At 35.2% G+C, this 27,942-nt stretch overlaps 5 protein-coding genes and 1 non-coding gene across 6 annotated transcripts; 4 read left to right on the top strand and 2 right to left on the bottom strand.

Annotated features, from left to right (window-relative positions):
* The first annotated feature begins 2,144 nt into the window (after window positions 1-2,144).
* Window positions 2,145-4,978, top strand: LOC106432208 (LOB domain-containing protein 22). Its single transcript, XM_013873057.3, has one exon. It carries the CDS (start codon window positions 3,186-3,188, stop codon window positions 3,957-3,959), a length of 774 nt encoding a protein of 257 aa, XP_013728511.1. The 5' UTR covers window positions 2,145-3,185; the 3' UTR covers window positions 3,960-4,978.
* Window positions 4,876-4,978, top strand: LOC125588185. Its single transcript, XR_007324579.1, has one exon. It is a non-coding gene; the product is annotated as a U6 spliceosomal RNA (small nuclear RNA).
* A 773-nt stretch (window positions 4,979-5,751) lies between these two features.
* LOC106432181 (protein ROOT HAIR DEFECTIVE 3) lies at window positions 5,752-11,163 on the bottom strand. The gene is made up of 23 exons (XM_013873032.3): window positions 11,022-11,163; window positions 10,397-10,537; window positions 10,224-10,290; window positions 10,032-10,134; window positions 9,814-9,884; window positions 9,654-9,717; window positions 9,502-9,567; window positions 9,380-9,427; window positions 9,243-9,305; window positions 9,100-9,156; window positions 8,834-8,992; window positions 8,677-8,745; window positions 8,504-8,595; window positions 8,281-8,359; window positions 7,993-8,158; window positions 7,735-7,859; window positions 7,379-7,641; window positions 7,193-7,289; window positions 6,931-7,092; window positions 6,716-6,820; window positions 6,546-6,640; window positions 6,347-6,443; window positions 5,752-6,251 (listed from the first exon to the last, which is right to left on the bottom strand). The coding sequence occupies exons 1-23, from the start codon at window positions 11,023-11,025 to the stop codon at window positions 6,036-6,038; spliced, it is 2,409 nt and encodes an 802-aa protein (XP_013728486.1). The 5' UTR covers window positions 11,026-11,163; the 3' UTR covers window positions 5,752-6,035.
* Window positions 11,164-14,254: 3,091 nt separating this feature from the next.
* On the top strand, window positions 14,255-15,533 carry LOC111209312. Its single transcript, XM_022709059.2, has 3 exons — window positions 14,255-14,636; window positions 14,959-15,052; window positions 15,289-15,533. Exons 1-3 carry the CDS (start codon window positions 14,363-14,365, stop codon window positions 15,359-15,361), a joined length of 441 nt encoding a protein of 146 aa, XP_022564780.1. The 5' UTR covers window positions 14,255-14,362; the 3' UTR covers window positions 15,362-15,533.
* Window positions 15,534-16,330: 797 nt separating this feature from the next.
* LOC111209439 (transcription factor MYB26-like) lies at window positions 16,331-17,693 on the bottom strand. The gene is made up of 3 exons (XM_022709338.2): window positions 17,655-17,693; window positions 17,391-17,560; window positions 16,331-17,284 (listed from the first exon to the last, which is right to left on the bottom strand). Exons 1-3 carry the CDS (start codon window positions 17,691-17,693, stop codon window positions 16,567-16,569), a joined length of 927 nt encoding a protein of 308 aa, XP_022565059.1. The 3' UTR covers window positions 16,331-16,566.
* Window positions 17,694-27,321: 9,628 nt separating this feature from the next.
* Window positions 27,322-27,942, top strand: LOC125587336. Its single transcript, XM_048757593.1, has 2 exons — window positions 27,322-27,667; window positions 27,800-27,942. Exons 1-2 carry the CDS (start codon window positions 27,322-27,324, stop codon window positions 27,940-27,942), a joined length of 489 nt encoding a protein of 162 aa, XP_048613550.1.

Raw genomic sequence — 27,942 nt, 5'->3', positions numbered from 1 at the left:
CACCTCCGGGTATGGAAGACATGGTCAAGCCAGGGAATGTCCTAAGGTTGAAGAAAGCAATCTATGGATTAAAACAGTCACCAAGAGCTTGGTACCACAAATTGAGTACAACTCTCAATGGAAGAGGGTTTGTAAAATCAGAAGCTGATCATACACTCTTCACACTCACAAGCAAGCAAGGAATTGTGGTGATTCTTATTTATGTAGATGATATTATCATCACAGGAAGTGACAAGGAAGGTATTATCTCAACCAAAGTATTTCTTAAGTCTACTTTTGATATTAAAGATTTGGGTGAGCTAAAGTACTTTCTAGGGATAGAAATATGCCGCTCTAAAGAGGGGCTTTTCTTATCTCAAAGGAAGTACACACTTGATCTTTTGAATGAGGCAGGAAAGCTTGGATCGAGAGTAGCCAAGACTCCACTAGAAGATGGGTATAAGGTGCTGCGTGAGGGGGAGATTGAAGATAAGCCTTATGCTGACGTTAAACACTATAGAAGAATGGTAGGAAAGCTGATATACCTCACCATCACCAGGCCTGATGTATGCTTTGCAGTTAACCAAGTAAGCCAGAATATGCAAGCTCCCAAGATACACCATTGGAACATGGTTGAAAGGATCCTAAGATACCTAAGAGAGGCGCCAGGGCAAGGAGTGTGGATGGGATGCAACAAAAATACAGAGATAGTTGGGTATTGTGATGCTGATTGGGCAGGAGACAGAGTGGATAGGAGATCCACTACCGGTTATTGTACATTCATTGGAGGCAATCTTGTCACTTGGAAGAGCAAGAAACAGAAGATAGTGTCATGCTCAAGTGCTGAAGCTGAATATAGGGCAATGAGGAAGCTCACTAGTGAGTTGATTTGGATCAGAAACCTACTTCAAGACTTTGGTATAGAGACATCAACTCCAATCACCATGCATTGTGACAATCAAGCGGCAATACACATAGCCTCCAACAATGTGTTCCATGAGAGGACTAAACACATTGAGGTGGATTGTCATAAAGTTAGGCAAGCAGTGGAACAAAGGATCATCTTACCCTGCTATACAAGAAGTGAGGATCAACTAGCTGATATCTTCACCAAGGCTGCAAGCACCAAGGTTTGCGAGTTCATACATTCCAAGTTAGGACTCGTAGATTTTTCATCACACTGATCCTCTTAGTCATGAAGTGTTCTACTCTTTTTCCTTGGCTTGGTTTTTATCCCATGAGGTTTTTCCAAGCTAAAGGTTTTAATGAGGGAATGCTTCATGGTTTCCAAGCTTGACCAGTTCCTATGGTCAAGCTTGAGGGGGAGTGTAAAAATGAAGCAATAAGAAACAAGATGGTGGGTTAAGGTCTCAAGACAATGGAGATACCACTACAAGGGACAAACATGCATGGTTGGTTAAGGTCTCAAGACAATGGAGATGCCACTACAAGGGACAAGCATGCATGGTGGGTTAAGGTCTCAAAACAATGGGTTATTAGTTTATCATATCTCATCTACCATTTACCATACTTGTAACCACTATATATATGAGATGTTCTCATAAGCAAATCAATCAAGTGAATAAGATTATCTTTCTTTACTCTCTCTCTCTCTTGTTCTTCACTATGTTCTTTAATTTCTAACAAAGAGAAGCTAAACCTGGAAGAAACTCACAAGTTGATCGAACAAAGAACGCCATTTGGTCATCAGTATCGTTGAGAGACTATTGAATTTCTCTTATTAAAAAAATAAACAAAAATATTGATCACTGAAATAATAGCAATTGTAAAGTGAGTTTCTCAAAGAGAAAAAGACAAAAAAGACAAAAATAGCACTAAATCAAGTTTTTGTTCCCAAACTAGCACTCAAGGTCAAAAGTCACAAAAATAGCACTTAATGTTTTATCAAAAGTCACAAACTTAGGGTTTAGAGTTAAAGGGTGAGGTTTAGGATTTAGAGTTTAGAGTTTAGGGTTTAGGGTTTAGAGTTTAGGGTTTAGGGTTTAGAGTTTAGGGTTTAGAGTTTAGGGTTTAGGGTTTAGAGTTGAAAAATGAGGTTTTGGGGATAAGATTTCAAATTTTGAAAAATAAAAAAATTAAAATTTTCAAAGGATAAACTTAGAAATGTGCTATTTTGGTCATTTTAGTTTTTGAGTGCTATTTTTGTGATATAAACTTAGAAATGTGCTATTTTGGAGATTTGCCCTTTCTCAAAAGTCTTTTAGAAAATTTTGGTTGAAGTACTTTTGCATTTTCTGTTCTCTTTTCTTATTTTTATTTATTTTATTGGTGAAAGATTAGTCAAGAGACTCACTAATGTGCATGTCCTTGTTTCTTCAATATTCGCATGGAAATTGATGGCCTTATTGGAATATTAACCTTCAGCCGTTGATACATTTTTCATTCTCTATCCAGTTACACAAATAGTATTATGTTTCAAGTTTATATAAATTATATTCATTTTATATCTTGAGCTTTTGAGGAATCTATAAACTTTGGTGAAAATGTGATGCGTTTGTTGATGTTTTGACCAACTTGTATAGTTCTTTGTTTTTCAGCTTTCAGACTCTCAACAATATGGAGTTTGTCTCACATCCTAAGTCAAAGAAGCCAGAAGAAGAAAGATATTGACAATGGTTAGTTGTTTTCCTTTAGGTTTCCATGTCTCACACCATTATGAACCCCATGCCTGTTAGTTTGTTTTGGAATCTAGGCTGTAAATGGAAGCTTAACCTTAAACATAAACTTCTTGTTAAGTTTCTGGTTATATCTTCGAATCACAGAAACATGTTGATGATGTTTATGAGCCGCAGAGAAAAATTCCTTGCAGATGAAGGGAAAAAAAAACAAGTTATAAAAGCTGGTAACGAAAGCTCATCTAACCATATACTTTTATCTTCTTCTTCTTATTACATCCATACACATCATAGTTTCATAACCTATACATAGCTAATTTTTAGTAAAATCCAGTCGTATTTTCTATTTTTCACCCATTAGGACACAACCATATCTTCACTTCTACCACTTTCTAAACATAGAAATTAGCCCCATGACTTTGAATTGGTCAAAATCTCTTTCTCTTTCTTGTCTCATTGTCTCTTGTCTTATATCAGCTTGTCTCTCCTCCCACATTTCTCTCCATTCCCCTGCATTCCCTTCCCACCAGGAGAAATCTAAGGAACCGAACTCGCGAAACCCATCAAACAATGCCCTCAAACAAACCATCTTCCATCTTCCCTCTACATCACAAACCAACACCATTAAAACCTTCAAGCAGTACCAACACCACAAACCAAGCATGCGCTGCATGCAAATACCAACGCAGGAAATGCGCTCCAGATTGTCTTCTCGCTCCTTATTTCCCTCACGACCGTCACCGCCAATTCCTCAACGCGCATAAGCTCTTTGGTGTCAGCAACATCACCAAGATCATCAAAGACCTTAGCCCTCCTGAGAAAGACGCCGCTATGCATACAATCATGTTTCAGTCTGATGCTCGTGCCAATGATCCCATTGAAGGTTGCTATAGCATCATAAGAAGGCTTCAGTACGAGATCGAATATAGTAAGAATGAATTGGACATGGTTCATCATCAACTGGCTGTTTTCCGTGACCGTGCTCATAATCATTATCAAGAACCGCATATGCAGATGCAAGAACCTGAGGATCTCTCGAGTTCTTGTGATCTAAACAACAACAACGTGGTTCCTTACAGTTACCCTCTTCATCATGTCCAAGAACCAAACCAACAGCAACAACAATATTGTTCTTCTGGAAACTTTAATGGGTTACAAGAAGACATGTGGTGTCTTCAACTTCAAGAATCATCAACGACAGTGAATATGAAGGGTGGCTTCATTGATGAATGCGAAGACGTTAAGCCTGTAGAAGAGATTTCTAACGAGTTCGAGCATCATGATGGTTTCGTTGAAGACAGTAAACTCGACTTGCCTTCCGCACAATTCATTGTTTCTTCTTAGCTTTTTTTTTCTTGATTTAAAAATCATTTTTCTAGGACTAATTAACATCCCCCTCATTGATCGATTTCATTAGATTTTTTTTAACCTTACTTTATTTTCTTTTTTTGAAAAAATACTTTATTTTCTTTTGAAACTCAATAGATGTTTTTCAATATCTGATTTGGTTAAATTTGTTATAGGAGTAGACGTGAAAGTGACATGTAACTTTCAAGATATATGTTGCACACGAATTTTATGAATAAGAAATAGAGTCCTTTAATCAGCGGGGTTAGTCTAGTGGTACTTGAGGGAGCTTCGGCCCCGATACGGTCCCGGGTTCGATTCCCACTGGCCACACGGATATGAGCTATGCTTTCGGTTCATTTGAATGCCCAGGAGAGGGTCTATCCGTGGGCTGTACCTCCACCCGGGGGTTAGGTCTGTGTCTTTAATAGACCCGGGTTTAACCCTTTTAATTTTCAAAAAAACAAATAGAGTCTGAGAAAACATAAATATTTTAATTTGATTGTTCGTGTGTGGTGTCCAGAAAAAAATTAAAAAAAATAGTTCGTGTTTGAAATATAAGATCATGCAATAATAACGTGTTTATTAAGCACGAGCTAGTCACTGATCAGATAACTATAAGATCAGAAATATTTTCCTAACATAATTAACATTACCTGTAACATGAAGCTTCTCAGAGTTGCAAGCACAAGAATGCTTTACGGCCCTTCCAGTTTCAACTCAGAATATAATAAAAGAAATGATAATATGTAATGAGCACGCAGACAAAAAAAAATGATATAGGCCCAAAATAGAAAATAAGGCCTCATGATAAATAGGCCCATTTAAGCTGTTAACGATTTATACAGTCCCACATCGCTCAGGTGAAGAGAAGGAGCTGCGTTTATATAGCGATGAAGTCACGAAAGTGATTGTCCCTTCGGGGACATCCGATAAAATTGGAACGATACAGAGAAGATTAGCATGGCCCCTGCGCAAGGATGACACGCACAAATCGAGAAATGGTCCAAATTTTTTTTCCCTAAAAAATTATCAAAATTGATTTCATCTTCTCCATCTGTTCTTCTGGGTTTTCGTTTCTTAGAGTTCTTTTCTCGGGAACCGTAGCTGAGGTTCTGGATCTAAGCGAAAGAGAAAGTCTTCAGTTTTTTGGAATTTGGAACCCAATATTTTTCAAACACGGTTTTACAGTATGTCGAGATTATACACTAGTTCATTGTTCTAATTTTGGTTGAATATTTACTAAAACAATCCGACATGGTCATTGCAGTTCTGATGGTCGGAAAGATAACCTAATACCCTTTTGTTTGATTAAAACCGTCCTGGCTTTAGCCTCTACCTGAGGTAGAGGTTTCAGGTGTTGGATGATAATAAAAATAAACGTTTAAAAGAGTCTCTCTTGTTTGAAAACTCAAGATTTGTATACTATTAAGCTTTGTAAGGCTAAATACCATCTCTAGACATTATTAACACCCAGAAAACAAAACCTGACAGACAAATTCAGAGTAGGATGAGGTTTTGCGTTTTGAGATGTTCATAAAGACACTATTACTACTCTCAAGTTACTTTAGGCAGCATCCAAACCGAAATTGCAATCGTCTTGCTTTTAACAACTTGCCAAGTGCCAACCACTCAAGAACCATCATAACCGGCATTTGCAGCTACTGTTAATACAGGAGCCTACTCACTGATGGAAGATGCTATATTTCGAGTTGGAAAATGAGTGCATTACCATAGGTCCATAGAAACTGAAATTCTCTCCGATCAACAAACCAACCTGAATCACATATAACCAAAACAAACTGGTTTTCTTCAAGGAACATTCTTTTTCAGATGCAATAAATCACATCACTACATAAATCGCAACATGAGGTTTTTTGTTTTCAGCAACAGATTCTTAGTCTAGTAACATACAAGACGGCTTTGGCACCTGCAACTGGAACCAATGCCATAGGAGATATAAACGTACAGCTCACCAAAAATGAGAGCTACCCTTTTGTAAGGGTAACGAACTTTTAAGTATCTAGGTTCGTGGGCTCGGACAAACAGCTTAAGCTTCACTAGTTCTTTCTTTTACGCACTTTTGTCAATGGGAACGGATCTCACTGGAGACGAACTAGAGCTGCTGCTGCTGCTTTCTCCATTGGTTGTAACCTCCGACTGAGCTGAGGAGTTCATCGAATTTTGGTTGGTGTTTGTGGATGGAACTTGTCCTTCTTCCGCGAGTTTCTTAAGAAGGTTCATGACCGTTGGAAGGAACTTGGTTGACAATGAAAGAAGTCCAGGTAGCTGTTGTTTGATCACAGATTAAACATTGGCAGTTCAGAGAGATTATTATTACTGATATCAAATGAAGAAAAGGATGTAGGAAATCTTGATCATACCGCTCCGTTGCGGAACTCTTCTGAAATGTTTAGTTGCACCCACAAGGCTTTGGAAACAAGGTATCCAACAAACAGAACCAAGAGCCATAGAGGGTTTCTGCCACAAAGAGATGCAAGCAAGGAGGGGATATGTGAGTGAGGAGAATCTCCTTTATATGAACAAAAACAAAGTCAATTCAAAAGTGTGGGTGACGAGCACCTTAAGAGAGTCATAAATTCATTAAATCCAAGAACGACCAGGGCAAGCATTGCCCATGGAGGTGGCAACCAGTTGTTATTCCGTCGGTTAGCTTCCTGAAATTCAATGTGACCCACCAAATGAGAAACGAGTATCAGATTCTAATAACATTTCAAAAAACATTAGCATACCTGTGCAGAAATAGCCTGTGTAACGGTATATTCTGTCTCGTTTTTGAATTGTCTCCACAGTGATTTACACTGTACAGGTGTGATCAACGTCTTTTCTGGAGCAACCTGATAATAAGAAGGTACGGATAGAGATTTTATATATCTTAAGGTGGGGGAACAAGGGTTAAAGACCTATATGTATACATTATCTACACTGAGTGAGGTTTTTAAGTCACCTGCTCCCAAGTGCTTGACGCGAGTGAATCAATTGTGCTGATGCTCTTGTTGGTAGAATTGTTGCTTGTAGAATTCACCAGAGCCAGAGTCAATGTCTTCTCAATATTGTCGAGTTCATCATCCAAGCGGATAACAGCCATGACGGAAAGCAGCTTCAAAGACTAGAAAAGGAGAACAAAACGGTAACATCAATATCTAAAATTTGCAACCGAGTCAAAGAATAGGTGCTGAGATATTGCTATATAAGGTAGGGTTTCATACTGCAGAACGAGCCATTTTGGTGATTTCTCTGATGTCTTCCTTTCCAGTCCAAACACGTGGCATTGAATCAGAATCATGGCTGAAGATTGTAGCAAACCTGGATAGAACTTTGTTTAATCAGAGAGCTGTGCAAACAAGGGAAGTTATGGATAATAAAATGATGACAAAGTAGTAAAATGGTGTCACCTATCCTTCATGCGCATCAACGCTCTTCCAGCCTCTTCCTTAGCCTTAGTTTCAACAATACCACGTGCATAGTTCTCAAGGTCAGTGAGCATTTTATTACGTGTTTCCTTGTCCATGTCGAAACCAGATAGTGCATCAGAGAGACCATAGACAGCCAATTCTGCTTCTCGTTTCAATAGCTTTCTTATTGCTGGCCATGTTTCATCATTAGCTCCATCTAGGAGAGCTTCCACCGGTCCGGATAATGCTACATTTAGTTTTGACTGCAATAACGATATTCTATTAGGAAGGTCCAGATAGGACTAGATTGTCCAGATTAATATGCATGGCTTTTTCTGCTTGAGGATTCTATTTACCTGGTACAGAGTCGTCAATTCAGACAACTTTTCAGTACGGACAGATGAGATATGGGCTTCAATGTCACGCTGAAACTTTTCCCGAGTTTTAGATGTATCCCATTTTGCTTGTTCAATAACAGCCTCTGCAACAAAACATATCCTCAGTACTTCCAATTAATTTCGGATATCTTTCAATGCTTGTTTCGTATTATAGTCTTCAGGTTAAATCATGCTATCCTAGACAATATTTTAAGCAGTAACAATAATTGGTCATACCTTCACATCCTTTATCAAACTTAGAGATGCAAGACTGGGCGCATGCGTCCGCTGATGATGAAAAGGATTCTCCAGCATTCAAGGCCTTCTCAAAAGCATCCTTGAAAGTTTCAAGTGCTCCAGATCTCAAATGCCCAAGCAAGTCTTGGAAAGTTGGTTGAACAAGCTGCAGAGAACAATAAGAAAATGAGTGCCTAATACTAGTTATCTGCTTTTTATGCAAGTCCCTGAATGTTTTCAGGTGACGCCTGATTGCAATAAAACACAAGTAGGGAGTATATGCATTACTTGCAATAACTTCTCTTGCAGCTGTTGTTTCTTGGATGATCTTACACCTTCTTCAAAGTATGTCGCTTCTGTGTCATACCTATGACAAACATCAGGACACACATGAAAAGGATATTCCTACCGTCCTAGAATATAATATATGCATTAAGCAACCTATAATTCAATAATATCAGCACGCAAGAAAAAAAAAACTGTACAGAAAAACTCAGCACTAAAATCTTACTCTGATAGGCAAGATTGGAGGATTGAGCTCAGTTTTTTTCCAAATCCGGAAACAGGACCAGACTGTGCAGCTTCTTCTAATTCACGCCAATTCTGTACAACGTGTAGATATGAATATTAGCTAAAAAGTCGCTGACAAGGATTAAAACGTGAAACAGTATCAAGACATTTCACCTCGTTCGCAATAAAACTAGCAAACTTCTCATTGGCAATTTCCTCACATCGCACAGTTGCTACCATGACCTGCGTATAGGCAGCGTATAAATAACAAGACTGTAAGGAAAAATGACGTATGAGTGATGGGCCGAGAGCCTTAAGCAAGCACATTTACCTTGTGTGCTGGAAGGTCCAAGTCTTTGTTTTCTTTGATGACTTGCCACATCTGTTTTGCACTAAAAGCAAACGCATTGGCAGGGACAACTCCTCGTCGATCACCAGCGAGCCCGCCAGGTGCGACAGACTGGAAGAACCGTTGTCTCAAATTATAGACCTTTCACAAACACAATTATAGCAAAGCATTAATAAGCCATCTGTTGAGTAAATCACGTCAGGTGACCCTGGAGTTCATCCAAAATGTAAAGCAAATTGTGAACGGACCTGCTCTTTGAATTGCTCTTCCTTTTCTTCATAACTAGAGAGAGCAACTACTTCAACCTGTCACACAAGAAAAAAAAAAATTTCTTGATCCTACCAAAAGAAGAAGGATATGAAGTTCTTATCCCATGGTCAAGCAGACGTACATTGAAGAAATCACTAAGTGGAGTTTCTTCGTGTGCTTGAGGCTTGGGGACTGAATCCCAGATCTGCGTTTAGAGACAAAATGTAAGGGATTGTATAGTCAAAGCGCATAAAAGCTAAAGACTGTCTCTTATTTTACCTTCTGAATGTCTTCCCTCAGCACTGGTTCTAAATTTTCCAATGGCGTCTGCAAATATTCATCCACAACTTATAATCCAGAACAGAGTGATAAAGAAAAGAAAACACAAAATGCATACAAACCCGTGTTTTATCTCTAATGACAAACATCAGAGTCGTCTTCCGCGGGCTAAACAACCTCATCATAACCTGATCGTAGGTAGAAGGAAAAGCAAATGGAGTTAAGAATTGGGATAAGAGATGACTCATCTTGATAAGAAGATGCAGACACTTACCTGGAACACAGTCTTCAGTAGAGGTTTATTGGCTGCTTGTTCCCGACCAATATCATGACACCACCTGCATTAGAAATCCGAGATCCAGTACGCTATAAGATGAAGACAGAAAAGAATGCCATGACATCTACGAAAGAGAGAGCGGAGAAACCCCACTTACATGTTTATGAGAACTATGTCTGAGACAGCAAGTGCAAAAAGAGCACTCTGTTTCTCGAATGCAGTATCATCCTAACAGGCGAATACAACAAAAATAAACGTAAGTTAAGACTCTAAGCAATACAAGTCAAGCTTCATCAAAGTAAAATGATACTAACTGGTGTGTGATACAATATAGTAAAAGAACCACATATGACAAGTACTACCGAGGCTACATACCTCTCCACGCTCTCTCCCATCGGTACCCTCTAAATCCATCACAACGGTGCAAGGCTCAATACCAGCGCATCTAGCAATCCAGATTCCCTTAGTCGTCTGAGACCTGAAAACAGATGAATCTGAGAGGTTAAAGAATATTAAATTAGAAGCTAAAGTATTCTTCCAACGATGTTTACAAAGAGCAGAACATGCCTTCCTCTGAAAGCATCCATTTCTCTAAAGTTTGTCCCAAACAAATGATTCAAGAGCGTACTCTTCCCTGCAAATTCAACCAGAATATCATCAAAAATCAGCCCATAATACACAGAAAACATGGATCCAAAAGAAGCAACAGCTTTTGCATTCAAAGGACTTTGAAAACATACCACTACTCTGTGGACCCATAATCGAGACAACCGCATAAGAAAGACCACATTCTTCCAGCTTAACCTCCTTGATAAAATGATCAACCCCAGTAACATTAAAGGTACCATCTCCATCGATGAGCTGGGTAGAGCAAGCAGCATCTGCGTTTCACAACACGAAATCAAATAAGCCACTCTAGTACAAGTAAGCCCTCTGAACAAAGCAAGATCATCCCCACAAGCAAAACAACTGAGATCTGAAGTTTAGTCTTTGCTAATCAATAGCAACTTCAAAAATCAAGACTTTTAATTTCTTCTCTAAACCCAGAATCCTTAATTGCATTTTCCCAGCACTCAAACCCATGAAAAACCTCGCCGTGATTCAAGACAAATCTCTGAGATTTCGAGAGTAATCAAGCAAATCTAGCCTCAAAAATGATCATTGACACTCACAAGCTAACACCTTATGAGCAAAGAGGTTTTACAGCTAGATAGATCACAAACCCTAATCACAGAGCTTACAGAGAAACTGAAATCTAAAACGAATAACGCTTGGATCATAAAAGAAGAAGCGGAAACTGATCAGATCAAAAGGAAAACGGATCCACGAGATCAGGAACATTTACGAGTAGAGAAGATAAGTTACCCATTATTATCGCCCAACGGTGATGAATGAAGAAGAGAGGTTTGTGAAAAAAATAGAGACAGAGAGATCTCAAGAGGAAGCTCGAGAGTATATGATGATGCTGTGGTTCTGGCGAAGGGTCTTTGACAAATGATAAAATGCCAAAAAGCCATTTAAACGACGAATTATATCTTCTTTTTACCATTTTTATTTTATTTTCTTCAACGAATTAATTAAAAAAATTTACCCCAAATAAATTTAATGATTAATCTCTTTAGAATATTTGCCTCTAGTATTTAGAGGAAAAATCAATTTAAACAAGAAATAGATTGTTATTTTTTTTTCTATTTATAAAACAAGAAATATAAATTTTTCAAATTTTATTTTGTATTTAGAGATTGACATTATAGGACACTACATTAGAGCAAATTCAACATATGTTTTAAAAAAAATTCTATTGTAGAGGTAAAAACAACAAAATATACTAGAGATGCTCTCAACTAGCATTGTTCAACTTAGTTAACTATTTTCTTGCCCGAAAAAAACTAATTTCTTAAAAAAATAAAGGAGTTTGTTAAATATTTTTAATTCATTCTTAAGAAAATAATAATTTTCAGGTAAAAATTCTCTAAAGAATGGTAGAATAATATATTGACCAAATAAATAATGATATACTTCTCACTGCATTTTGGCAGATGGTAAAGAGAATTTGGGTCCCACGTGGGCATTTATACATTGATGTATGGCTGGACAAAATAGGCCCCACATAAAAGCCCATTTTAAGTTGGGATCCACGTCGCCGCCTCTTTACCCTTTCTTTAAGTTGGACGGTGTGGTTGGCTCCCGCATAACGACACGTGGAATTTCCACCGTCCCATTCTCTTCGTTGACCACCACAATTTTACAAGGAAATGATTTCTTCATGAATATTTAGTCGTTAATTATAGGTAACAAAATTAAAACAGCTAATTAAAGGCTATATCGAGGCCCGACTGATTTGTCTCAACTGTGGAGTCTGATGATCTACACGATGCTGCAATAGCAGCTATCCCCTGTATATTAATTGACAAACATTATAACTTCTTTTTGTAACCACGTGTCATCACTAGAATGATTCTTAGAATGATTAGAAAAATATGTTGGTCCATCTAATTATATAATAAGCTTTTTATTAAACTAACAATAAATTCATCATTAATGTACTTTATTATTTCCTTAAATAAAATTTACGGAATTACCTAATGTGGCTAAACTATATATGACAATTAATGATTTTGAATAATAAAGATTTGATAAAAAATAGTGTATCTTCTATCATATTTGTTTAATTCTAAACTATTAAATAATTTGTTATATTTTGAATTTTTACAAACGGTTATAAATTACTAAAACTCTTAAAAGTCTCACATTCAAATTTTATGATCCATGGTTTAAAATTTTTGTTATGAAAAATACAAATTATTACAAAAATTATATAAGTAAAAAGTCTAATATAATTAATTATTAAAATTAATATATATATATATATATATATATATATATATATATATATATATATATATATTATTTTAAATTAAACTATAAACCATATAAAATACAATAATTTAGTTTCAAAATTTACTTTGAACAGTTTTTTTGATAAAAGTTTTGAACGATCATTGACAACTTTTTTTTTTAAAATTATAAATTACTAAAACTATTAATCCCACAATGAAAATTTTGTTATCAGTAATTTAAATTTTTTTCTATAAAAGATACAAATGATCAAAAAAACTATATGAGTAAAATCATCATTTAATAGACATTAATATTAAAAATATACTAAAATATATTATATATGTTAGTATCATTTAAATTTAATAACATATCCTATCAAATATAAAAAAAATATTTTTTGGATTAATAAAATTGATTTATATGTTCGTACCAATTTAATTATATATTTAATAGTTGCTGACTTTTAATTATTTAATATATATTTATTATTTCATAATATGTAAAAATATTTAATACATAAAATAATTTATATATATAAAGTTTGATCCCGCGCAAGACGCGGATCTTAACCTATTACTAGGTTAAAGCTTGCGCAGAATCAATATTATATATATATATATATATTATTTTATGTATTAAATATTTTTACATATTATGAAATAATAAATATATATTAAATAATTAAAAGTCAGTAACTATTAAATATATAATTAAATTGGTGCGAACATATAAATCAATTTTATTAATCCAAAAAATATTTTTTTTATATTTGATAGGATATGTTATTAAATTTAAATGATACTAATATAGATAATATATTTTAGTATATTTTTAATATTAATGTCTATTAAATGATGATTTCTACTCATATAGTTTTTTTGATCGTTTGTATACTTTATAGAAAAAAAATTAAATTACTGATAACAAAATTTTCATTGTGGGACTAATAGTTTTAGTAATTTATAATTTTTTAAAAAAATAAGTTGTCAATGATTGTTCAAAAATTTTATCAAAAAAATTGTTCAAATTAAATTTTGAAACTAAATTATTGTATTTTATATGGTTTATAGTTTAATCTAAAACGATATATATATATTAATCTTAATAATTAATTAAATTAGACTTTTACTTATGTAATTTTTGTAATCATTTGTATTTTGTCATAATAAAAATTTTAAACCATGGATCATAAAATTTGAATGTGAGACTTTTAACAGTTTTAGTAATTTATAGCCGTTTGTAAAAATTCAAAATATAACATATACATAAAAATCTAAATTTTTATTATATGGTTATTGTGGTTGTTTAATTGATTTAATAGTTTAAAATTAAACAAATATGATAGAAGATACACTATTTTTTATCAAATCTTTATTATTCAAAATCATTAATTGTCATATATACTTTAGCCACATTAGGCAATTCCGTAAATTTTATTTAAGGAAATAATAAAGTACATTAATGATGAATTTATTGTTAGTTTAATAAAAAACTTATTATATAATGAGATAGACTAACGTATTTCTCTAAGAATCATTCTATAGTGATGACATGTGGATACAAAAAGAAGTTGTAATGCTTCTCAAATAATATATAGGGGATTCATGAGTCTTGCCGATTTTGTAGACGGTACTCCCTAGACTCTAGTTAATGCTTGTCTTGTTACATGAGAAATTTAATGCCGATTTTCTCAGATGACTCTTTGATAAATTAGACAAAATACGACACCGTTTGATCAATCTGTGTAATTACTGAACTGGGCCTGCGGCCCATAGCCCATAGATATTTCGTCTTTCTCGCACATCTTCGAACGAGTGAAAGCGAAAGCTCTCAGGGGAAGAAGCAATCGCAATCTCGGAGAAGAAATGGCGGCCAAAACCCTAATCAGGTCGGGAGCTTTGCTGATGAATCGGTTCCTCTCGAAGCCGACGACGAACCTCGTGAAGAACAATCTCAGATCGTTTCAGCAGATAGCTCCTCAGGGACCAGAACTCCCGCCGTATTTCCCCCCGTCGTTGTCGAATCTGCAGAGATCGCTCTATTCGCCTCCTAACGATACTGTTACGCTTAAGGAACTCACGGAACGTGGGTTTCTCCACCCATCTGGTCTCCCTTCCCTCGAGTTCTTCTTACCAGAAGGTACTTAGGTCTCTCTTACATTCATTTGGGGTTCATCTTTACTCAGTAGCTAGATTGGTAATTTGATCCTCGAGGGAGTCAACAAAGTGCTTACCTAATAGAAACAAGATCGAAAGTATTATACTTTAGGTGGGCTTAGTCTTGTTACTGCCCATTTGCTGCTGGGTTATGGTATAAAGGTGCTTGTAGGAGGTTTAAGAATCTGACTATGCGCTCTGTGCTTGAGTTGTGCACGTAGTGAAAACTATTAAATGTTTCAGCTTTGTTTGTACTTTGCAAAGTTGCACACTTTTTGCTGTGTTGATATATCTTTGTTCTGTAGTTGATCCTTCAAGTGAGCCATTGCTTTTATTCCCCAAGAGGACATTCCAACCTAGCACCATCAGGCGCAAACGTAACCATGGATTCTTTGCTCGGTATGTATCTTTATGTTAAACTTCGAGAATAGGGTTTTACTTCTATTCTTCAGCATAATGTGAAAAATCAAACCTTTAATCCCTAAATGATGGAAATTCTACAACTTTCCATCAAATTCATTGCTATTTCTCATTCACCTTAGAGGAATCTCGCTAATAAAAAGTAATCTTTGTACATGGTGTTACGAGTGATTTATGTTTACTTACTGGACTAGTGAATGTTTGAATATGAACAGCAAAGCAACCAAAGGTGGACGGAGAGTCATTGCTCGGAGAATAGCTAAAGGGCGTCACAGAGTCACTGCCTAGAATCCCTATGAATCTCCGGTTTATCAAACAGGCCTGTTAAGTCTTTCTCTTTTTGTCCTTTCAGGCTAGAAACTTCGAATCTCATAAATAACTTGGATGTATGAAGATCCATGTTTTGATGTGTTGTTGAATCTTGGAGTCGAATTTATATTTTTTAAAGATTTTAGCGTCATCTTCTTTTTTGACTATAACCTTTTTTGATCAAACCAAACTTGCATTTATCTTAAAAGAGTTCAAACTCCGTTAGAGGAGGATACAACAAGACTACAAAGAACCAACCAAAATGATAAACTGATAAAATAGAAGATATAATTGATACAAATCACAAAAAGAAACTATAAGAATTGCATGACAACGATTCATAAACTTCTTGAATAATTGTACCAAGTGTAACCTAAAGGATCAGACATTGATGACATCAATAGCATAGGAATCTTTTTTGTCAATAACCTTAATTCCTTTTTAATCGATAGTTTATTATCCAAGGAATCTTTTTATTCATATATGCTGACAAATTATCACTGATTTTTATTACGAAACACGCAGTATTTAAGGGTAATAGTTTGTGTGTTTTCGGCAAAGATAATATTTTAAAATGACCAAAACGGGAATCTCACAGTTGGCCAGTGATGCATTGTACAATGAAAGTTGCATTGAATTACGACAGTCCACATCTTGACCCCACAATCTTTCATGAAAACAATAATCTCCAGTAGAGAGGCTAAAACAAAACTGACCATATACAAACACAATGTGTACGTAGGTGACGTGAGAGTTCGTACATCCTCCACACATACGTGCTTACTTACATGTGTGTGTTTGTATCTGGCCATTCAACGTAGGAGTAACCTTTTCATACAACTCGCACGACTATAACCTAATGAAGAACTAGCAGCATATATGGTTCTCCCCCCACCCTACCATTAAAGATTAAACAAATAAAATGCAATATGGCAATATAAAAAAATATTAAATGTAGCAATCACAAATTCTTATACTAAGTAGTAACAAATATAATATATGGAAAGGACTTATCAACACATGTGGGTGATTATTTATGTTCTCTCTTCCCTCTTTACATATATAGATAAAAACGTATGTAGACTCTATATATGTATTTATTACGTACCATGTCTAGGAATCCCATGTTGGAGTAGGACTAGGGTTTGCTTAAGTGATGACGTACTCTCCACAAGAGATTGGCGTTAACGAGGATGATGGTTTGATTCGCTAGGCATTTGCAAGTTGTACTTGGTGGGGATAAGAAGGCCGTGGCCTTGTGAAACTGGCGAGGAGGATAATATTTTGTCTTCAAGAACTTGTCCACATAATAACTTTGCGGCCACCAATGGAATACTCCGAGGGTCATCATCATTACTGTTGTATGGTGTTACAAACACTTCATTGCCCTGATCATCGTAATCTTGAAGGGTTTCCTGATAAGTGCAAATGGTACTCGCTGGGAGATCTGGTAGTGATGGCAACTGGGAATCATTATCATAATGATGATGACTATTTATGATTGGTGTGGATGACAAAATGTCAAGATTGTTGTAGAGCTTGTTATCTTGATGAGATTGGTTTGTGGTTAAAAACTTGATATCTCCTTCTGTAGAGGTTGGGAACATCAATGGGGCCATAACGTGAGGAGAAGGAAGAGAGACGTGACTTGGATTGATGAAATTAGGGTAAGTGTTTGTGATGATGATATTTGACATGAATCGTGAACCTTCATCGTCGCTATTATTAGCGTTGAATCCGTTTTGATAAGGAGTGAGCAAACTCGCCATTGAGGAGAAATGATGATGAAGATGATGACCATGATGATGGTGAGACATGAGCTTCTTTTTTATGCTTGAGTTCCAGAAATTCTTGACCTCGTTATCTGTTCTTCCAGGTAGATGTTTGGCAATTTGAGCCCATCTGTCAAAAATCCATAACATAAAAAATAAAATACGATTATAAAAGTAATTCACTTTTGACGAAATTTCAGTTTAATATATAATATGACATACATATGTAATGTTACCTGTTACCAAGAAGGCTATGAAGCTCAATGATAAGAGCAGCTTCTTGAGAAGAGAAGCTTCCACGTTTAAGATCAGGTCTTAAATAATTTATCCATCTTAATCTACAGCTCTTTCCACATCTCTGCAAACCTAAATATTTACACACGCAAAACCACAGATGGATCAAAACCTAAAAGATAGAATTTGTATAATAGATAATTCAAGAAACAAAACTCATATATATGTCAGTTACAAAAAAACAAAAAACTCATATATATGTATGCCTGCATGTTTGGGAACAGAGCTCCAGCATCCATGGCCATATATGTTGATATAGTTGATAAGCTTTTCGTCTTCTTCCGGCGACCAAAGCCCTCTCTTCACCTTTTGTTTGTTGCAGCACGAGTGATGGCCCATCTCTCTATCTCACTAGTATTCTCTCTATCTCACTCTAAGAATGCTTGTACGATGTTGAAGAGTTATAAACTTATAATATTGTAGAGATACACACAATTAAAACGAGAACGATATGACGGCTGCAGAAAGTCACATTATTTAATTACAAATTAATACCACCTAATTATGTGGACCCAGTTTTCATTTTTTGATTCCGAAACAAAAGTAATCTAAATTGTCAATAATTCGGAAATTTTGAAGCGGCTTTCGATAAATAAAGAAAAATATAATTTTAAAATAATGATATAATAAAATATTTCACCTGTTTTAAAATGTATGATATTCTGGTTTAAAACACAGATTAACTTTTTCAGCTTTTTCCAAAATTTATTAAAAATATAAATTAAAAATAATTTAATTAGCAAAATGAATATAAATATAATTTATTTAACTGTTTTTTTAAATGAAGATAGTAACATATAATTTTGAAATGTTTTACATTGAATCAACGATTATATTTAAAAATATATATTTATATAAAAGGGATGAATATTATTTAAGTGGTTTGTAGCACACTGAATACGAGGGTGGTTAGTGTATTTTATTTTCTAAGGGTTTTCGGTTATAATGATTATTACAGAATCATGGCCATTGTCCTCTTCTCGACCGACAAGTGTTGCTCAAGCAGACGGTACAGGTCCTACGCCTCAGTTTTTTTTTGATGCAATTCTGTTTACCAATAATTAGACTTAAGATTAACACTATTATTTGTTATAATCAGATATCTTGAGCATCTCCAAAAGACACTCTATAACTTCAAATAAGAAATTTTTTGTTCTACCAAAAGAAATTTCAAAACTTCAAATCTGAAATTCCGTATTTTTTTTAACATATTGGTCCATACAATTATACATCACATTTATGATTCTAAAATATTTTCTTATTTATCCTTTTAATCCTAAAAAAATTTATATCTCAAAAATATTTCAATTTTTTATATAAATTTAAGTTTTGCACATAAAATAAATTAAACTTTAAAAAATAAGATTTAAAATATTTAAAAATAGATTTAGACAATAACAATACACAAAAGAAACTTAACAAAAGAAACTTTTAAAAATTACATGAAAACATAACTAGTACACAAATTTAAATATTTCAACAACATTAATAGTCAAGTTAATTTGATCTAAGACCTTCAAAATCTCCAAAATATTGTCCAAACAAATTTTGTTTAACCGAAGATGGTTGTTGTTGTTGTTTTGATGTTTTTTTCGTATGATTCTTTCTTGTTCAGATCGAATGTATTCACAAGTATTAATATCGTCGATAGAAGTTAAGTCTTTTAGAAATATTTTATTTTTCTCTTTTACCTTTTTCATATCTAATGTATTTAAAAATATTAATATTGTCCATTTTCAACAATTTTTAACTCGTAATCTATAAATTAAAAATAAAAAGAGTCATTTTTACTTCGAAATGCACTAGTGATCATATATACATTATGGAAATAATTTTGTGGAATATTATGGGATTTTGCTTAAGTTCTAATGTTAATTATGTTATTCTATTTTAAATTTTATATTTTAGTATAACATTTTACTAATTAATATTGTTGTAATATTTTTATATATGTGCTAGTAAAAAAATTATGAATTTAAATTAATTATGACAAATATAAGGACCATAGTATAAAATATAAATAGTTTTGAAGTTAAGTTTGAAGTTTTGCTTTTGGAGAACAATACTTCTAAACTTCAAATATAGAGTTTTAGAATAGTGTCTCTTTTTGGAGATTCTTTTAGATCGCAACCCAAACTAGCTCTTGTAAATATAGTATATAGAACACCTGTTTTTTTTTAAGTAACACTGAGTATTCATACCATTCAAAATATTCATATATAAATAATCAGTGTGATTAATATATATTGTTGTTAAAAGTTTCTCATATTTTTTTTTGAAAAAGGAAAGGGTTAAACCCGGGTGTATTAAAGACATGGACCTAACCCCCGAGTGGGAGGTGCAACCCACGACAGGTCATTTTCCGGGTTTTCATACGGATGTATCCGCAGCAGAGTAGAATAATGTGACTTTAGTTTCCGCAGCTGAAAAATCGAACCCAGAATGTGTTTGCATCAAAGGTCCTTCTACTACCACTGGACCACAACGCCCGCTCAAAAGATTTCTCATATTGTTCTTAAATTAACATCAGGGTGAGATATATGTTAGTTATTCCAATCAGTAATTCGAAAGATATTTAGAACGGGTTGCCTCTGCATATAATAGCATTGCCAACAAAGGAAGCAAACTTTAAATTTTGACATAAAGGGAACGATTGCTAATTTGACTAAGAGCTGATATCACCACATGAAACAGTTTCCCAACGTGGATATATGTTTAAACGCACAAAAAAAACGAATTTTTTTCTTTATATTTTCTTTTTGTCTACGTTTAGCAGATTAATGTATTCGCCGGTTTCTGAGAAGCCAGTCTGTTATCTATTACAGTATATATATATATAAATAATTAGAACCACCATATACAGTATATTTAAGTTTATTGAACAAAATAAGGGTTTAACAAATGAGAGAGAAGTAACTATTTTGTCGGTTTTTCCGCCTTCTCTTTTCTTTTTCTCTCGTCTTCTTCTTTACATCTTGGTTTTTCCGATGACCGGCGCGTGGCGGTCCCGATGACGCCAGCGCCGGTCCCAATCTGCTCAGATTCCTTTCTAGTTCAATATATGTTCGGCGTGTGGTGACTGGATCTTATTTTGATGGAGATTTTGGTTGGAGAAGCTTAGCTTTTCCTCTCAGATCTGTGATAGTTTTTGGAGGTGGAAGTTCCGGGTCATTGGATCAACGGTTTTTTTCTCCATTCCTTTCTTTATCATGTCACTGGTCTGGTTCTGATGTGTGCTTGTTCTCTTTTTGGGAAGCTGCTGTGAATTATGTCCGGTTCTGTGGAGAGCCATAAGTGTGGTGATTGGTCTCTCTGATTTCGGTTAGGCTTGGCTCCTTGTTTCTCTGTCAGATCTAGATGTGATCTAGTCTCGTCATAAACTCCATTACTAGGCTTTCAACGGCCGTGTGTGCCATGCCGTTTCCGAGAGTGTGTGGTGGATCTACTGATTCCAACTTGTCGGAAGGTGGAGTTTGGTTACTCGATTTCTGAGGTATTCCCTCGTTTGTTCAAGGAGGAAGTGGCTTATTTGTGGTTTGGCTGTGGGCAATCTCTATAAGTATCTTTCATGGAGTTCTAAATTTGTTGGTTCATGCTCGCTTGGAGTCCGCATCGGTGTTTTTGGATTCAGTCGACCTTATCCTTCTTTGTTGTTAAGTTGTGTTTGTTGGTATCCCTTGTTTGGGCTTAGTTTCCAGGGTCGGTTCCATGTGACCGCTGGCTTGTTTACCGGGACTAGTCCTATTGTTCGCCGGTTTAAGTACTCCTATCTATGTTGTATCCCATCTTGTTCTTATTAATAAATTCAGATGATAAAAAACAAATGAGAGAGAGAGATGTCACAAAAAAAAACTACTAAATTTTTACTTTTTCATAATGCGAGTATTGATTATTATCTATCTATATTATTAAAACAGAAACATTGTGTTGGACCTAACATTATCTATCTATTTTATAGTTAAATCTACATTAAATTACTAATATTCATTTCTTTATACTACTATTCATGTTTTCAAACAATATTTTTTTTTCTTTATACTACTATCCATATATCCAAAAATATTATAATTAATTTTGTGTTCAAACAATATAAAATATTAGAACTCATCTATTTAATAATTGCTAACAATTTTTTCAAATTATTTAAATAAATTAAATAATTGAAAAAATCAAATAATTTTTAGCAGTATTTTAAAACATGTTTCCTGTTTGTCATATAATATGCAACCTTTGTAAGAAAAATTGAAGTGATTAAGATTTGACGTTTTCTTGTGTGTATTTTTGACTTATGCTATCAATTGTTACTTATTTTTTCCACAAAGAGCTTTACTCGTTTGAGTTAGTCTCACGTTCAGAAGAGTAATGAGAGCAGATGAAGAAGTTACAAAACAGTCAAACATACACAATTTTTTATGCATGTAGATAGTTAGGAATTAGGACCCTTCAGGAACAATGAAACTAGCTCGACAGGCCAATAATTTTTGTTGCTCACTTCCTGGATCTACATCACTACATGTGGTAACTGAAAGAATCAGTTTCGACGCTAAACGAGGTAAGACACGCAAGTTACTGGTTGACACATTGGCACACTGGCACACTGGCACTGTATTTAATTTCCTCTTTCTTTCACTAATTAACAGTAACTGAAACAACTTCTTCTAAAATTTAATCAGTCATCGAGAAAGTAATTTGATTAAAGTGAAAATACGCCTAACAAGCGGGATCACAATATTAGTTTCTCAATTACCATGATTAGTCCATTGTTTTTGTTAAGAGTAATGATCATAGACTAATTTCATTTATCTTACCTAAGTTACTACATTCTTTGTATTCATTTTAGTAAAAATTAATTAATTATGAATAAAGCTACTGTAATAATATGTATATGTATATAACAGAGCATCGCATTTTTATGTTTCATAGAACATACTACTTCTTATGCTTGATCAACAACCTAACAATACCAAACTAAAATTATTATATGTCACGGTAGAAATAAAAGGAATTTTTTACATCAAGAAGCACTTTATCACTTTTCAATTACATACAAGGTCACAATGCACTTGCAAGACACTTTTTTATGAGACCTACAGAGAGAATATACATATTTGCCCTTAATGAGAAGAAAATGAGATCTTTCTTATACAAGAGGAAAGAGAAAATGTGTTTCTTTATTATTGTTTACTCTACTTCTTAATATTTTATTTTTATTTATTATTAAATTAAAAATACATATAGCAAATTTTGTTGATATAATAAATTATATTTTTTTATTCTCTATAATTTGATATCCACTTTGATATATTTTTTCGTCATATTTTAAAATCTATACTTGTACACATATTGAATGATTGTGTTATGGATGAGTGATATGTGGATGTTTGAAAAACATGGATAACTACATGTAGAATATAAGCATGGAACAACACATGTGGATGGATGTGGGAAGATAAGCGTGGACGGGTAAACATGGACGGGTATTTGTGGACGAGTAAAATTATGATTAAAATTCAAAATTCCGCATACTACATATCTCATGGTGGAGGACTGTGACGAGCTCGAACCACCGCATCTTCACCGAGCTCATCCACGACGATGTTGAGCTCGGAATCCATGGTGTGGCTCACCGGGAAGAGGAGCTGACTCGTTTTGACCGGGGGTTTTGGAGGAGGAGATGACTCGTTTTAACTTTTTGGTTTGTTTAGCTTTGTTTTCATCACTCAAGTTTTTTTTTCTCAACATGTACGTTGTAGTTATTGGTTTGAAGTTATTAATTTGTTCATCCTTGAAATTGTGGACACATTGGCATCCATATCACAGTCTTTCAATATGTTACATTTTTAATATATATGTTTAGTGTTTGAGTTACTACTCTATCCACCACATCAAGCTTCAATTCTTTATCCACAAATTTAAGAGATCTCTCTTGTTTTTTGTTCATGGTTATGTTAGCGTCTATATCCACAACATAATCAATATCTTCTCGTCCCCGTCCACAGACAAGCATTGTTGTTGGATTTGTGTCCTTAAGTTCAACTATTGTGGAGCTTGCTCTGATGAAGCTTCTGGAATTTTTATATTCATCTCAGTCCACGTATCACCCGTTCACGTATCATCCGTCCACGCATTGAATGTCTATTAAAGGCAAAGTTGTCCACAGTTTATTGCTGGCCCACATTCTCACATGTAGGAAGTGACTCTCAATGTAAAGAAAAGTCAAAAAGTGGCTTAAAGAGTAATCAACTCAAATAAAGGCAATTTCTTTAGTCAAAAACTAATGGTAGTATACATAAATGTAATGCTTGCGACCGAAGTGTAAGTAAATTTACATGAACCCTAAGATCTTTAAACATCTAGGTTAATCACATAATAGAATCATATGAATGTTTATAGAGTTACATGGATTCATTGTGCCTGAGAGATCTTCATGAATGAATTGAATCCTGAATGGAAGATGAATAGTACAATCTCTTCTTATGAACTTTTAGGTTTCTCTCTTCGCCTATAACGTTAGTTGTTACTTTTTAGGATATCTTTATGATGGTGGAGAGAAGACTTAATTTCTCTTTAGGGTTTCCTTTAGATTAATCTCAATCATCCATTAAAATAGAGATAAATTAGAAATTACTCTTTTATTTCCAATTTCATTGGTCACCAAATATATTAAGGAATAGCAATATTCCAATAGAAGACGGATAACTATAAAACAATATAAAAGAGAAAATAAATATTTCTTACGCGAAGCAATAGGCCCAAACATAAGAACATGCCCATTAGAGGATCACAAGGGGTTCATGGGCTCGGTTTCAGAGGCCCGTAATTTTTTAAAAAATTAAAAAATGCCATAATTTCGTTGAACCGGTTCGTCCGAGTGAACCCGTATGATACGGGTTCAAGCCACGTGTCAACACCTCATTGGAAGGTTGTTTTTGGGTTGACGAAGGCGAAACACGGGTTTCGCGATAGATCTTTCATTTTCTCTTCTGTCTAGGGTTTCTTTCTCTCCGAGGCGATTTCCGTGCGACGCCGATGCCGGAGCTTTTCTCCTTCAAATCGCCAATGGACTGTCTCCTCCACGAGCTCAGGTGAGTATCGAGTACATTGACGGTTTAATAGAATCGATTTTGGGCTCGAAAGCGATCTCGGGAAATCGAAATCGATTTGGAGGTTTCGAGTTAGGGTTCTAAATTGAAAAGGGGGTTTCGATTTATGGTTGTAAATCGTCTTGCGGGTTCGATTTAGGGTTCCTTTATCGGGGATTCGTAATCGGTTTGGGGGTTTCGAGTTACGGTTCTAAATCGATTTGGGGGTTTCGAGTTAGGTTTCTAAATCGATCTGGGGGTTTCGTTTTAGGGTTGTAAATCATCTTGAGGGTTCTATATAGGGTTCGTTTCATAATATTGTTTCGTCATTGTATGTTCTAATAATTTGGATTTCTGGTACAGATGGATCCCACAGAAGAGAGAAGAGAGATGAAGAGGCAAAAGGAGTACTACAACATGGTAGGATACGTTTGTGATTCAGAATACGGGATTCCAACAAGGTGTCCGTGTGGTTCGACGATCATTGACGAGGTTCGGGGGAATGAGGACTAGGACACCCTTCCTGGGAAGCGTTTCTTCACCTGTAAAAAATACGAGGTAAACAAAATTCTGATTTGTGTTAATTTCTATTAATTATGTTGCACAAATGCAATTCTGATTTGTGTTTATTATGTTGTAAACAAGGATGATGGGTTGCATTATCGTCATTTTTGGGTGTTTGGTGTCCAGGAGGAGATCGAAAGGCTGACTAAGCGGGTGGAGGAAGCTGAGCAGGTGATCAAGTTGGTGGTGAATCTCAATAAACAGATTGAGACACTGGAGGTTAGTATTTGTGTCCTTTAACGTAGCAGATATTTGTGTCCTTTAACGTAGCTAATATTTGTGTCCTTTAACGTAGCTGATTATTATGTCACTAGCACAGTTTAATTGATGTTTCCATGTCCACGAACAGGTTCAAATCCTCACTGTCAAGGTTGCTGACCTGGAGAAGGTGTGCTTCGAATGAAAACCAAAGGTAAGATTCAATCTCAATAATTGTTTGAGTGATTGTTATCTGAACTAGAACTTAAACTTAAACTGAACTAGAACTTAAACTGAAATAGAAGTACACTGAACTAGAAGTACACTGAACTAGATCTTAATTTATGTTGTGATGAATGTTCGAGTTTGTCCAACGATGTGTAATGAATGCTATCTGTGTTGGTTGGTTGCTGTGATGATTTGTTGTGATGAACTAGGACTAGTTTTTCTTTTAAAAATTACTCGGTTTGAACTAGAACTTAAACTGAACTAGAAGTATACTGATTTGATGTGTAATGAATGCTATCTGTGTTGGTTGGTCGCTGTGATGATTTGCTGTGATGAACTAGATTCATTAATTCTTTCATTAACTATAATGAATGTTTGGTAGTTAGAGTTAATTTAATTGTTCTCTACTATGGAAGCTAAAACTAGTTTAAAAACATAGGAAATCCACTAAAGAAAACGCAGACCAACTTAAAAGAACAAAGAAATACAAATCTGAAAACACAAAATGGATCCTTTTTGCCTAAACTCTCCCGAGTTCGTTAACCTATTAGCTTCCTAGAGTAGTCAAACAATAGACATAGAGTCTTCTGAGGTTCCTAGGTTTAGTAGCCAGAGCTCTTAAGATCCTAAACCAGTGGAAAGGAGAAAGTGGACACCAAAAGAAGACTTGGTGCTCATCAGTGCTTGGTTGAACACCAACAAGGATCCCATAGTCAGTAATGAGCAGAAGGTAGGGGCGTTTTGGAAGAGAATAGATGAGTATTTCAACTCAAGCGCTCAGCTCAGTGGCTTTGCTCCTAGAGAGGCAAGTCAATGTAAGCATAGGTGGGGAAGAGTGAACGGGTATGAGGTCGCTCTGAAGGAGCAAGCTAGCGGCCAAAATGAGAATGATGTCATGAAGGCAGCCCATGACATCTTCTTAAATGACTACCACGTCAAGTTCAGCCTTGAACATGCTTGGAGGGAACTTAGGTTTGATCAGAAATGGAGATCAAACTCTGTGTCCAGAGATGGTGGAAAGGAGAAAAGGAAGGAAGCTGCGGAGGTGGTGCCTGACTTGGAAGAGGTTAGGCCTCCTGGTGTTAAGGCTTGCAAAGCAGCCAAATGCAAGAAGCACGGGAATGAAGCAACTTTTGATCAAATACAGAGTATGCTTGTTGTGAAACAAAACATATCCAAACAGAAACTCCTTGATCGTCTCCTTGCCAAAAATGAAAATGATCTATCTGATACCGAAGTGTCTCTGAAGAACAAACTCATATCTAAAATGCTTTGATCTGGTATGTTTAACTTGTTTGAGACAATGTTTGCTTGATAGATAAAATTGTTTGTTAAGAACCATTAGGGTTAATTGACAACTTGTTTTCGAAGCAAATGTATTTAATTTACTTTCTTGTTCTGTTTTGTTTTGCAGGTCACAGATTGTACTTCTCTACTGGCTATGTTTTGTATTTGCAGGACACGGGAATCTACTGGTTTGTTTCACGGAAAAGTGTAGAATTTTGTTTCTTTCTACACTTATTTTTTTCATTCACGGATGTAATGTAATGCAAAATGATGTTGACTCTACTTGTTTATCTAATGCACTCACGGGTGTATGTACTGCCTCTCAACTTGTTTCGTGGATGTAATGCACTCTCTATATATAAACTATGTCTCTCTTTATTTCCCAATTATGTAACATCTTCTCTCTTTATATGTCTCTCTTTATTTGTCTCTCTACTTCTTCTATAATCTGACGTTCTAGCTCTACCTTTCTTTCCAAAACAGTTAACCAAATTTACAAAAAAAAAAAAAAACAATGTCTTCCTCATCAAGTGATGAAGTAGATGAAATGTTAAATGAAGATTTTGAAGAAATGTTCGACCAACAAGTTGATAATTTCATCGACTCAATTGTTGATGTTCAAGCCAACAAGCCGAAGAGACGAGCTTATATCGAAAGAGATCGGGAACAAGGACACAATCAGCTATGGAACGACTATTTCAGTGAACATCCTACATATCCACGAGAAATGTTTAGGCGGCATTTTCGAATGAACAAGCCATTGTTCCTTCGCATTGTCGATCGCCTAAGTAATGAAGTTCCATACTTTGAGCAAAGAAGAAATGCTCACGGAAGGTACGGGCTATCTGCACTTCAAAAGTGTACAACAGCTATACGTATGCTGGCATATGGTCAATCGGGAGATGCGTATGACGAATATCTCCGACTTGGTGAAAGTACTGCACTTTTATGTTTGGAAAATTTCACTAATGGGATAATACAATTGTTTGAAGATGAGTATCTAAGAAGACCTACACGGGAAGATCTTCAACGATTACTCGATGTTGGAGAGGTACACGGGTTTCCAGGGATGATAGGCAGCATCGACTGTATGCATTGGGAGTGGAAAAACTGCCCAACGGCTTGGAGAGGGTAG

This window comes from Brassica napus, chromosome C5, assembly GCF_020379485.1.
Source record: "Brassica napus cultivar Da-Ae chromosome C5, Da-Ae, whole genome shotgun sequence".
In the NCBI taxonomy this organism is placed as follows: Eukaryota; Viridiplantae; Streptophyta; class Magnoliopsida; order Brassicales; family Brassicaceae; genus Brassica; species Brassica napus.
This window is presented reverse-complemented; position numbering and strand designations above follow the sequence as displayed.

Bases quoted from the DNA above. Each gene is read 5' to 3' on its own strand.
- LOC106432208 (XM_013873057.3), top strand. From the start codon at position 3,186: ATGCCCTCAAACAAACCATCTTCCATCTTCCCTCTACATCACAAACCA.
- LOC106432181 (XM_013873032.3), bottom strand. The intron at 8,360-8,503 runs GTAAGATTTTAG...TGTTTGTCATAG, and splicing joins CTCCAATCTTGCCTATCAGA to GTATGACACAGAAGCGACAT. The intron at 7,290-7,378 runs GTGACACCATTT...AGTTCTATCCAG, and splicing joins TTGATGCGCATGAAGGATAG to GTTTGCTACAATCTTCAGCC.
- LOC111209312 (XM_022709059.2), top strand. From the start codon at position 14,363: ATGGCGGCCAAAACCCTAATCAGGTCGGGAGCTTTGCTGATGAATCGG. The intron at 14,637-14,958 runs GTACTTAGGTCT...TTTGTTCTGTAG, and splicing joins CGAGTTCTTCTTACCAGAAG to TTGATCCTTCAAGTGAGCCA. The intron at 15,053-15,288 runs GTATGTATCTTT...GAATATGAACAG, and splicing joins AACCATGGATTCTTTGCTCG to CAAAGCAACCAAAGGTGGAC.
- LOC111209439 (XM_022709338.2), bottom strand. From the start codon at position 17,693: ATGGCCATGGATGCTGGAGCTCTGTTCCCAAACATGCAG. The intron at 17,561-17,654 runs GCATACATATAT...TCTATCTTTTAG, and splicing joins CTCTGTTCCCAAACATGCAG to GTTTTGATCCATCTGTGGTT. The intron at 17,285-17,390 runs GTAACATTACAT...GATTTTTGACAG, and splicing joins CATAGCCTTCTTGGTAACAG to ATGGGCTCAAATTGCCAAAC.
- LOC125587336 (XM_048757593.1), top strand. From the start codon at position 27,322: ATGTCTTCCTCATCAAGTGATGAAGTAGATGAAATGTTAAATGAAGAT. The intron at 27,668-27,799 runs GTACAACAGCTA...AATTGTTTGAAG, and splicing joins GCTATCTGCACTTCAAAAGT to ATGAGTATCTAAGAAGACCT.